Source organism: Stegodyphus dumicola, chromosome 5, assembly GCF_044657685.1.
Source record: "Stegodyphus dumicola isolate Sdum_Otavi_A_Nest chromosome 5, ASM4465768v1".
NCBI lineage: Eukaryota > Metazoa > Arthropoda > Arachnida > Araneae > Eresidae > Stegodyphus > Stegodyphus dumicola.
In genome coordinates, this window is record NC_140772.1 from 46,614,059 (window position 1) to 46,626,667 (window position 12,609).

Consider the following 12,609-nt stretch of genomic DNA (forward strand, 5'->3'; position numbering starts at 1 on the left):
TAGTACATCATGCTAAATTGTAACACTTCTTAAAAATGATTGTACTTCGTGAAATTTGTTATTGTGAGTGTGTTGCTTTATTTGCATTATAAATTTTATAGGGTGACCATGTATTCACATCACAAACACGCCTAAATGTTATGTTGAATTATAAACTCACTGTAGTGTATATATATATATGTATGTGTTTGTTCAAAGTGTCATATTTATCTACTATTTTGTTATATTTCATTTACTAATAAATGGTTTTAATGAAAACACAAAATTATAAAAAACCAAATAATGTATTTTTTTATCATAATCAGATATTTTTATAAAATAAATTGAGATCCTTGTGCTTGTTTTAAAGAACATAATTTTTTAATTTGATTCAGAAAATGTGAGGTATACCCTTAAGTCTATAGCTGCTTTCAATCTGTTTCAGTACTTATTTTTTTTTAAAAAATATATGAAGAAAAAGCTCTTTCTACTAATTCTGTTCCGTACTAGAAAACGGTAGTAAAAATTTAAGAGCTTTCTCAGAAAGTTGCTCATAGTCTTTATCAACGCTTAAAAATTAATTAGATTGTGTTGTTTGAATTCTACTTGTAAACTTCTGTCACATGATATTCTGTTAAATTTTCTTCATCTTTTATTGATAATGATGCAGCTTTTTCTAAATTTTCTTCATAGAAGGGGTCTGAAATCCAACTATCATTTGTGTTTTCGTGTTTTGGAAAATCCTTCATGAAAGACAATGTTAATTCTGTTAAAATGTGGTATTGTATTTTCTCATAGATTTTGGGACATAGTAACCTTATTTTCAAACAAAAAAAATATTTAGAGTTTCGAATACGTCTGATTGATGGTTTTCGAAACACTGTTTCCAAAAATCTAATTTCTTAATCATACTTTCAATTTTATTATTAATATTAAAGATCATTATTGAGCTGTTCTGAAGTGTCAAATTTAAGTTATTTATTTGCAAAAAGATATCGGATAAATATGCAAGTGCCTGAAGCTAATTAAAATCATACAATTTTGAAGAAAGTTCAAAAGGATTGTTTTGAAAAACAAAAATGAAAATACTTTTTAATACTTTTGTACTTTTAAACGTTAAAAAAAGTCATAATCTTTGTTTTTGTAATCCATATGTTTTGTATGTAGATGTTACGAAAGAAACAAAGACTTCATGCATCCACAGAGTTGCCAACTCTCCCGATTTCCGACCGTTCTCCTTCCAACCCGATTTACAACATATTTCTCCCTACTTTCTCTTATTTTAAAAATTTCTCATGATTTTTATGTAGCTTGGCTTAATACTTTATTATTTGCACCCAAAAAAAAGTCATTTGGGGTGCCTGAAAGCACCTGGTTTTTCTCTAGACTGCATAGAAAACCGAAGTAGTTTCATCAGTGAGAAATTATGGCATGCTTCCAGATTAAATTAGATTATCACTTGCCAACTGGGCTGAGCTACTTTCGAGCTATTGCCAGTAAATTTTAGGTGAGCCTTAAGGCTTTTACAGTTGTTGAGTAAATGTGTGAAAACACCCGTTAGGCGAAAAGTCAAGGTTCAGAGCAAGTTGTGAGCATCAGTAGTTGGACTACTCAAAATAATGAACCATACTATATTATTTACTAATTAAATGCTATTAAGCATGCTTTTAAGATTTTCTGAGTAGAGATTTTAAACCAAACAGATTGCTTTCTTTTGTGAGTGTGAACACATGTCCGAGAACACATTCAATTTCTCCAATGAGCATCGAGTGCCACTGCGTGTCATCTGGCACATATTAGTCAATGAGCACAAAGAAAGATCAAAATTGTTATTTCGTGCGTCTATCACTAAGCTGTATGAGCGCTTTTGCTTTCGAGAAATAGTTTTAAGAAATTTATTTTGTTTTAGTTATGTCTGCGTAAAAGGTAAAATATTCACGTCCTTTTAAAAAAATTGTACACAGATGACTTTCCTTCTATTATTTTTCCTCAAGAAAATCTAATACATTTGTGAACTGTACCGTTTATCATTGCTATTTTTCGATTTCACACGGTGGAAGGGCTGATCTTCTCAAACATATGCATACACCAAAACAACATGAGTTCTATTGAAAAGAATGAAAACTTAATTTTTTCTGTGGAAAAAAAGGACCAAAAGTTATTAATGCAGAATATACTGTTTGCATTTAAGAATTAGTAACTGAATTTTCAGATATTAATTAGTAACTATTTAAAATTAATTCATTATTTAAAAAAAAATTTTTTTTTTCATTTAAAAGTCTTTTTGTCATCCCCTGATTTCTTAAAAAATTCTCCCAATTTTTTAGTGTTGTATGTTGGCAAGTATGCATGCATCCATGTGAAAGCACAAGCCCACGTACTACTACACATTGGTATTAGGACAGTCTTCATCTCCAATATACGAAAATCCATATTTTATATATTCATCACAATATTTTCTCTTAACGGCTGTTTGAAGAACTGAAGGCTGTGTGATTTAAACGTATTGCACCGAATTTTCAGACCTGTCATTTGTAGAACTCAGCAGTACATCACTGTTCGTGTTTTGCTTGGCATGTACCGGCTTTTAACCACTGATCCATGGCTTATTAAAAAAAATTAATCATTATGGGGATCATTGAATTTTAATAAATAAGACGATACAATCACAAACAAGAGCCTGTCACCTGTAAGCTGCACTGTGAAGAGAATGACAGTGCAGCAACATCTCAAGTTACTGATGACTAATGGCTAAATTTAAACGAGTGCTCTAAAAAAATTATATCAATTGCCGGATTTTGGATCATCGACTGCACATATTAACAACTTTACTTTATAATATAATTAATTAAAATAATTTTTATGGATTATAGGAAGAACGTTTCTATGGAATTTTTTTTTAGTTTTTTACATTTTTTATATCTGCCATTACTGATTATTTTTTGCATACCACCATTGTTGATTATTGCATACCAACAACTCGCATACCACAGGTTGGGAAATGCTGCTGTAGGTGATCAGTACTACTAATAAATTTAAGTATAAGATATAATGATATAAAATTGGCTGTATTAAAGAAAAATTGGAACATTTATTTGCAAAATCAGTATTGTCTACAAATGCCATAGTAAGTAAAAGAGAGATGATGCTTTTGAGAGCCTGCTTGTTTATATAAAAGGATTTGAGAAAAGAGAGATTTTGTAAAAGAGATTGTTATAAAAGGAGATTTGCCACAGGGGCCATTGACTGTGCTAGCTGGCTGGCTATAGAAGCACTCTAGGTTAACCAAACAGTTTCTTAAAAAGCACCCCCCCCTTTTTTTTTTTTTCTCATAGAAGTGAGAGATATTGATATTTAATATTCAGTTGCTTGTTTGCCCATAATAAGGTATTTTTTCAGTGAGGGCTTTCACGTATGAAAGTTTGTGGTAATGATAATGATGACCTAGGATGATTCCCAGGCAGATGGACTGACTGGGAGGGCAGCATTAAGGATTTTCCGGATGGTGGTGGTTTTTTCTTTCTCAGAACTTGCCTCGCAGGTCAAGTTAGAAATTAACTCCTCTTGGAAAAAATCCCTCACATGAGTTGGTATGCTGCTAACCACTCTGACACTGCCTTAACTGAGGCAAGCAATAGACTTGAACAAAGGCTTCACACTGGTCATCTACATGCTCTATGCTTTCTGTCAGGCATTAAAGTCTGTCAGTTATGCCTGAAATGCAACTTGACCCAAGCCACTCCTGCTCATATCTTGTCTTGCACTGGCTCCTAAAAAGAGCCAACTGCCTTTGTGTCCTGGAGTTGTTTTTCGAGATTTTGAAGTCCCCGGATTCAAGGACCTTATCTGGTGTTGCTCTCGATCAGGTGGGATTTATGGAGCTATGAAAAATATTTTATTTTTACGGTAGAGTATAAGATACTTTCGAAGGACAGCAGATCAGCAGAATTGAGTTTTCCATCAAAGTACTAAGTGATGCATAGTTCCAAATCACAAATTCGTATTTGTGCTCACATTTGAGATTGCCACAGAAAGACAGTAATGAAAAATCTTTTTTAAACTGTCTCTCTCACAGTGTTTTGATATTTTTTCGGCACTTTGTTCTTTGATATTTCTTTTTTGTATATTAATTAAACATGTTTTATCAAATTTCAAAATTGTACGTTTGCTTATAGACCTTTTCCTCTCTCTTTTCTGTTGAAAGTTAGTTTGATACGTCTGAAGGCTGAGTTTTCCATACCATAAGATGTGGGAAACTTAAAGTTCAATAAGTGCATAATAGTTTCCTTAGAAAGTATATTAAATGTCTCAAAACAAGAACAGACCTATATTTTCTGAAGTGATTTTATATATAGTGGTACCTCAGTATCCATCCACATTAAAATATGTCCAACTTAGTATACCTTCTGTGTGGATCCAGAATTTTTTATTTATTTATTTATTTATTTAATTTTTTTTTTCCAGTTAAAAACACGAGTCATGTCATTAATACACTGCATTTACCACAAAATTGAGTCCTGAAAGTTAACTTTCTATGGAAAAAATGTGTTATGGGTAATTCAGATTTTAAAAAATGCATAATTTAAACAAACCTATAAATCTCTGAAATTAAAAGGACAACAAACGAAACAAATGATAAATGAAAGGATTTTTATTACTGCTTAATAGTGCATGTTAAAATATATTTTTTTAAACGCTGAGGATTTTTGCTTTGGGGGGTGACTAACGCAGTTCCTTAAAAGTTTCACAGCAAGGAGCATAGGGGTTTTCAATGCCTCTCATAAAATAAATGTCTTCAGCTATCTTCATTTGGGTCTATTTCCATTGCAAAATCACACAGTTCCTATGCCTCTTTTTAATAATTTATGTAACCTAAAAAAATCAAATTACAAATGGGTAAAAAAAAAAAGAAAAAAAAAGAGTTAAAAAAAATTATAAATTAAAAGCAAAAAAACAAGTGGGTTTTTAAATTAAAGCACTATATTTTATTACTGCTTTCAGTGTCCATTGGTGCTACAAGGTCATTTTGTTCTTGATTCATCATTTCATGATTTTTTTTTTTTTTTTTCTTTTCTTTTTCTACTTCCCTTCTTTCATATATAATAATCTCGCCAACAGTTGCTTTTACAATTTGTCTGGCCGGAGCTGTTGCCAGAAGTGTTGATGAATGAATGTTGAACAGTATACAAGTGAAAGTCTAGCATTGGTCTAATGTAATGTGTATAAGCGAAATTGCATTACACAAAACTGCGTTCAGCAAGTATTTATTGTAAAATAATTGTAGTGTATACTGTACTTGTTCATGTCATTCAAGACAGTGCTACTACTGCCCGTGATTATCGGTATGCCGTCCATGCTGTAATTCTAAATTTTCAAGTAATTTTGCATTTTTTTGCATGAATTGTTTGCAATTTTATTAACAGTGAGTTTTAAGAAAGTTAATGAAAAGAGTCATAATGAGTCAAGCAATGAAAAATGTATTAGGTCACCATGGAAGGGGAGAAAGATTTTTGAAAAATATGAAGATGGCACGTGTATATATTTATTGTCTATTTCATAATTTTTAAATTTGTCAATTTGTTATTTTCAGGTTGATGATCAAATGAAATTGTTACAACAGTCTTGGAGTGACATGTTAATTCTTGACCATCTTCACCAACGGCTTCACAATGGCCTTCCAGAAGAAACTACCATGCCCAATGGTCAGAAATTCAGTTTGATCAATCTTGCACTGTTGGGAGTTTCAAGTATGGCTGATCAGTTACAGCATGTTTCAACTCGTTTACAAGAATTGAAATTTGATCCATTGGACTATATATGTCTCAAATTTTTGTTACTACTCAATCCTGGTGAGTATGGTTTGATTTGTTATAAGCTTTTTTCTGAATATGAGTATTGTGAATATCAATTAAACTGTCACTTTGTCTTCTTTTATTTTATTTCTGTAAATAACTTAAAAGATCTTGGAAAGGGAATCTTGTGTGTAAACATACATACAGAATTCTATGTATGTAGTATATATATATATATATAGTGGTGAGGTAGGTGCTGGAGGTATGCAGGGTCTCACTTGAGCCCAATGTTAATTTTTCTCTAATCTGTGGACACTTTTTTTCCCTCTTTGCTTGTTTATTTATTCCAAGCAAACACATGTTTTGTGTGTCATAATCATACTTCAGTCTTTCTCTTCTCGAGAATTAAGAGTCTCATCTAACTTCATTTTAAGTTCAGTCAAGTGTATTGTAGATAGCCTAAAATATTCGTAGGTGCTGTTTGATGCCATCATATTTTAGATACATTTGTTTTTGGTTATCAAATTATTAATGTCAAGATGATAGAATGAAGTCTGATTATTTAGTTTTCCATTAAAAGCCAGATCTTCTTTTGACTTTGATGACTTTGTTGACATTTAATGATGAGAGTTTAATTTTAAACCTTCTCTGAAAACTGTTGTGAAAAATCGTGCTTTGGCCTCTAGAACCTCCTTGAAAATTAACTGATGGGAATGAAGATAGACATGATGTGCAGTGGCATCTGGCATAAATTTGTTTGCACTATTAAATTTACTTGTTATTTTATGTAATACTTAAAAAATTTTCGAAGATTATTTTGAAATTTTTTCTTGATTCTATATTGTATTTTCTATTTTTCTCAAAGTAAAAATTTATTTAGAATTTGATGTATTTATAAGATAAAGTATGGGCCCTATGTTAAAATTTCATAGCTCACCACTGTATATATGCATTTGTGTGTGTGAAAGACCATTGAAATTGATAGAGGTGTTACATGACTTACCCATTTAAAAAGAGATCTCACATGGGGCAAATTATCATTTCAATTCAGTAAAAAACAGATCATTCAAAATTCTAGATAAGCAAATGAAGAAAGGTTGCTTACCTTTATGATCCGCATTCTTCGATTCTGGTCCGCTGTTTTTGTAGACTCCGATTTGGTTTCAAACTCATCTAAAATTGGCAGTATTTTGTATGAATCACTTTATTTGACATTTCACACAAAAGAGGAACAATTTCTAAATCATTACAACATCAAAAATACTTCTAACTACTTAGCATCATTGTTATTCATATCTAAAGGCGTCATTATTCTATTGCGTCACTGTTCTAAAAGCATACACTCATCGTTGCCAGTTCTCAAAAAACGAACTTTCTTTTTCAATTCTCGTCGGTCTGCAGGCTCAATCCGTTTCCCAAGAGCGGAGCGTGCGTCGTTTGCGACACACTCCCTCACTGAGCGTCGTTGCCCTCACTGAGCCTCTGCTAGCTATTGTTCAAAAAATATAATATAAAATTGTGGTTGCATAGCGTACCCACAATGATGACATGAAATGAAAAAGAATAGGTATCTTAAGATTAATTATCAAGGAATAAAATGTGTGCGAATTTATGGCTATGTCTGTCTTCGAGCGTTATGTTTCAAACTCTGCAGAAAAGCCTTTCCAAGTTGTTACATCACAAAGAACCATCACCAATCCATTGCAGTTTTCTCCAAGTCATCCTATTACACACACACACACACACACACACACATATATACATATATTAAACTTACTACTTATGGGTTCACTCTTTTTAGATACTTCTAAAAAATTAATATTAGAAAATAATATAATCAATATTTCTTTATTAAATAAATTATTATTATCTTACTTTGCAGCTATTGCGCAAGTATTAGAAAAACTTGATTTCAAACAAACTGAATTTAAAATCATACAACATATATATACAGTACAAAGTCCGTAATCTGGGCATCCATTATCCGGAATGATCTATAATCCGGACCTCAAAGCCACAAACTTTTTTTGTATGCTTTGCGCATGCACGTTTAATGTATAATGGATGATATAAGCTAGGTTAAAATTATCTTTACTGATTCTAAGGCATTTTAGTTAATGTTGCAGATTGCGCTGCTCCTTAATCTTCTAATTGGATCTGGCTTATTATTTTTTGCAGACTGCTTTGTTAGAGCAAATTTATAAAAATTGACCTTGAACTTTCGTTTATGTCAAAGAGTTGCCAATTCTGGAGCTGCCAAAGGATCTACAAAGCGAAAGCATGTTTCGATGTCCATCAAACAAAAAGTGGAATTGCTGCAAAAAATGGATAAAGGCATATCCGTCTCAAAATTATGCGAGGAGTATGACATTGGAAAGTCAACTGCATATGACATAAGCAAAAAGAAAAAGGAACTTTTTGAATTTTTTGTGGATTTCGACACCCCTTTTGCAATGAATTACAGAAAAGTGTTCGTTATGCTAAAAGTGGCTATCATGACAAAGTGATGATTGAATGGGTCAAACAGCATTGCAGCAAGGGTGTGCCATTGACGGGTCCAATGCTGATGGCTCAAGCCAAAATATTTCATGAAAAAATTAGTGCACATATTCGAGAGGTTGTTTAACCAAATTTAAAAATCGCCATGGTATAAGACAAATAAAAATTTCAGGTGAAAAAGCTTCAGCTGATACTGAAGCTGCTGAGCAATTTGCAGATGAATTCATTGAACTCATTACTAATGAACAGTTATCTCCAGAACAAATTTACAACATTGATGAAACTGGCCTTTTCTGGCAATATGTACCGCAAATACCTTGGCAACCTCCACAGAAAAGGCTCCAACTGGTGACAAAGATTCCAAAGCAAGACTAACAATTTTAGCGTGCGCAAATGCTGCAGGAACACACAAGTGCAAACTTTTCGTAATCGGAAAACATGTAAGACCTTGAGCATTTAAAGGAGTAACAATTTTCCCCATTATATATCGTGCAAGTAAAAGAGCATGGATGACACAAGAGTTGATGAATGATTGGTTTGAAAATCATTTTTATACCCGAGGCTTGGCGACATTTGAATTCGGTTGGTTTATCTGATGACTCAAAAATTGTCCTGATTGTTGACAACTGTTCTGCGCATACTTCACTTAAAGGTTTAGTGAAAGATAATGTATCTGTATTATTCTTCCCTCCAAATTCTATGTCTATCATTCAGCCGATGAAAATGGGAATAGTGCATGCTCTCAAATGCAAATATAAAGTAGCATTTTTAAAATCTATGTTAAATTTCTTGAACAATGGCAAGACTATTTAAAACTTTAAAAAATATTTTAGCATAAAATCTGCTGTGTGGAGCATCGCAAGATCGTGGGAGGATGTGTCTCCAGATAAGTTAAAAAATGCTTGTCATAATTTATGGCCAGCTACTATATTGCATGGTGAGGACGATGAAGATGATAGCTGCGAATTTGAAGGTTTTCGGACATCGCAAATTAAAGGTGAAATTTTCCAGTTATTGGATTTTGTAAGGAAATGTGGAGAAGCGGTAATAAATGAAGATAACATAACAGAAGTTTTTCATTGTGACGACAGTGCCCCAATCATCAATGAATTAATGGATGGCAAAATCTGTAGTATGGTTCTAGATCCAGAAAATACCGCTTCTGATAGTGAAGAAAGTGACAGAGAGGTTATTGAAAATGAAAAAAATTTCGATTTACAAGTTAGTCAGTATTCTCAACACAGCGATTACAGGACTTCATCAGTGGAACTTTGTAACTGAACAAGAAATTATGTCTGTTTATAGAATTAAAGAAAAAGTATTAGCACAAAAAATAATTTATGTGCTTGAGATTGTGATGGTTTAAAACAAAAAACGAAACAACTTACATTGAAAGAAATGTTTAATAAAGTAAACAAATAAATATTAAGCTTTTTTTTTTTGTAAATTTTGATACCCTTTAGATCATAATTGCTCTTTATTTCATAAATTATGGTTTCATATTTTTAACTGTATAATTTCTGCATACATCTTATCAGATTTAAATTGATGATCTATAATCCCGTAAAACCCCTAATCCGGAATCGCCGAAGTCGTGACAAGTCTGGATTACGGACTTTGTACTGTATATACAAGGTGATCATTAAAATACTTCCCCTATATTTGAATTCTTAGCAGCCTAGCCACTCAACCAGTCTAATTGAAATTTCAAATATAATTATTTTATGTGCTTGAGATTGTGATGGTTTAAAACAATAGAACTCTCACGGCTCCAGTTATATAGAAAATATTTTGAAATTTTTTAATGTCAACACCTACTTTTTCCCTACACAAATTGATCAGAAAATAGCTGGTAGTATAAAACATTTCCAATGAAGAGCATTCATTATAAAGGACTAATTACAACACAAGAGACAAGAGGGAGGAAAATCTTTTATTGCTATTACAAGCTTTCGATGTGTACAGTGTTTCAAGATAGATTCATTTCCTGTAACTTTGCACCTTCGAGGCCACTGCGATCCTGTGACCTCACTTTGATGGATTTCTGGTTCTGGGCTTATCTGAAATTTAAGATGTACACTGCCACCCCCTCCCCCCAAAAAAAGGGAGGACATTCTATTGGGCCGATTGACGAAATTCAAAGTGTGTTTTTCATGTCTTGAAAGCGCAATTTCGAATATGTATTAGATTTATATACAGCATTGTTCTAATATTGGTTTTTTGACACAAAATCAGACTTTTTCTGAAATGACATTCCAATTTTGTCCCATATATCAATTATGACTTAAATTGTGTCTAAATATTAAATTCTGTAAAATTTGGTGTGAAATTTATAGAGAAATTAAAAAATTTATTTTGGTGCCCTTTTTTTTCAGGTTGCGCTACTTGGCGAATTTCTTAATTTATAGCAACCTATTTTCCTCTCTCTTTTTTTTTTTTTTTTTTTTTTTTTTTTTTCCCCATTGTAAACAAGCAGGAAAAAAGTCATCATTCATTATTTCAAATAATTTTAACAAATAACCACATTTAATGTTGTTATCGCTTATAACAAATATGCCAATATGTAAATTCACGTATATCCTAGGAAATTTCGAATAAAAACTCTTAATTCTTTGCAGGTATGCTTAGAAATACATCTACTTTAAGACGATGCTAACATTTTTGTAGGTTATAATTAAAAAAATTATTTAAAAGTATAAATTTTAAAAATAAAACATACAAAAATGGGCAAATTTTATTTGGAATGAACCTAAATTTCGAATTGTGGAAGAAGGAATCAAGTAAGTTTAATAAAAAAAAGAGATATTAATAAATATATATCAAATTCAATTAACATTGAGAAGCTAAAATTTTGAGAGCTAATTTTTACAAAACTTGGCAGTTTGGCATAATTTGAGTCGTAAAATCAAAATGCGGAAAAAATTGGGCATGTCATTTTAGAAAAAGTCTGATTTTGTGTCAAAATATCTATATTAGAACAATGCTGTATATAATTATAATACGTATTTTAAGTCAAGCTTTTGGGATGTGAAAAACGCAAGTTAAATTTCGTCAATCGGCCTAGTAGAACGGGAGATATAAAACTGCCCCTCCCCCTTTTTTCACATAAAATTCATGAGATTAATCAGCATTGAAAGATGCCATAAAATGTGAAATTATAAAGATGCTACCTGCTATGTTATGTTCATCATTTTTTTTAAAAATCTGTCTCATGCAGTGCGCTTTGTTTGCGAAGGTGGGCACATTGAAAAATTGTGTAATTCAAAAAAACGTTTTTTACCCGTTCCTGTCTTATTTTGTCAGTGGTACTTTGCAGTGCTTTTCTTTGCAAATATTTACGCTGTCAGTTTATGTCATATGTGTAACAAGTGCCATTTATGGTTTTTGAATGTGCTCGTTAATTTGTGCAGGGAGGAAAAAAAAAAAAATAGTTGTTGGTATTTGAAAATTTCAAAAATTTTTCTCTGTAACTGTAACTGTCTATAACTCTATTTGTTTTAAACCATCACAATCTCGAGTGTATACCTTCAAATAACAATATCTGAAATTTCATTTTGATTAGTTGAGTAGATAGTCCACTAGGGGCTATATATCGGAGAAGTTTTTTTATGACCCCCCTGTGTATGAATATCATATATGAATGAAGTTAACTGATACGTGTTTTCATACTGTGTGTCATTCACATTCTCAAAGCAAATAAAATGCAGTAATTTATGTCGTGAAAATGTATTACAGTACAAAGTCTGAAATCCGGACTCATCGGGACTTCGGCGATTCCGGATTTGGGATATTTCCGAATATTACATCATCAGTTTAAATCTCGTAAGATGGCATGTAGAAATTATAAAATTAAAAACGTGATTTATGAACTAATCAAGTATTTATGATCTAAGGGATATCAAAATTTACAAAAAGCTTAATAATTATTTGTTTACCTTATTAAACATTTCCTTCAATGTAAGTTAATTTGTTTTATGTGCTAATACTTTCTCTTTAATTTTGTAGACAGACATAATCTCTTTTTTAATTACATTGTTGAAGTCCTGTAACTGCTGTTTCGAAAATTCCGACTAACTTGCCAATCAAAATTTCCTCGTTTTCAATAACTTCTCTGTCATTTTCTTCACTATTGATAGCAGTATTTTCTGGATCTAGAACCATACTACAGATTTTGCCATTCATTAATTGATTGATGATTGAGAAGCATTGTCATCACAATGAAAAACTTCTTTTATATCATCTTCATTTATTACTGCTTCTCCACATTTCTTTACAGAATCCGTTAATTGGAAAATTTCACCTTTGTATTGCGATATCCGAAAACCCGTAAAATTAGCAG

General features: G+C 31.9%; 1 protein-coding gene across 2 annotated transcripts in view; it reads left to right on the top strand.

Moving 5' to 3' along the window:
* ftz-f1 (ftz transcription factor 1) overlaps window positions 1-12,609 on the top strand; it is a 287,571-nt gene that overhangs the window by 252,655 nt on the left and 22,307 nt on the right. For both annotated transcript variants that reach the window (XM_035349952.2, XM_035349961.2), the window contains exon 4: window positions 5,570-5,828. In XM_035349952.2, the coding sequence (XP_035205843.1) occupies window positions 5,570-5,828 (259 nt within the window). The remainder of the gene's footprint in view (window positions 1-5,569; window positions 5,829-12,609) is intronic.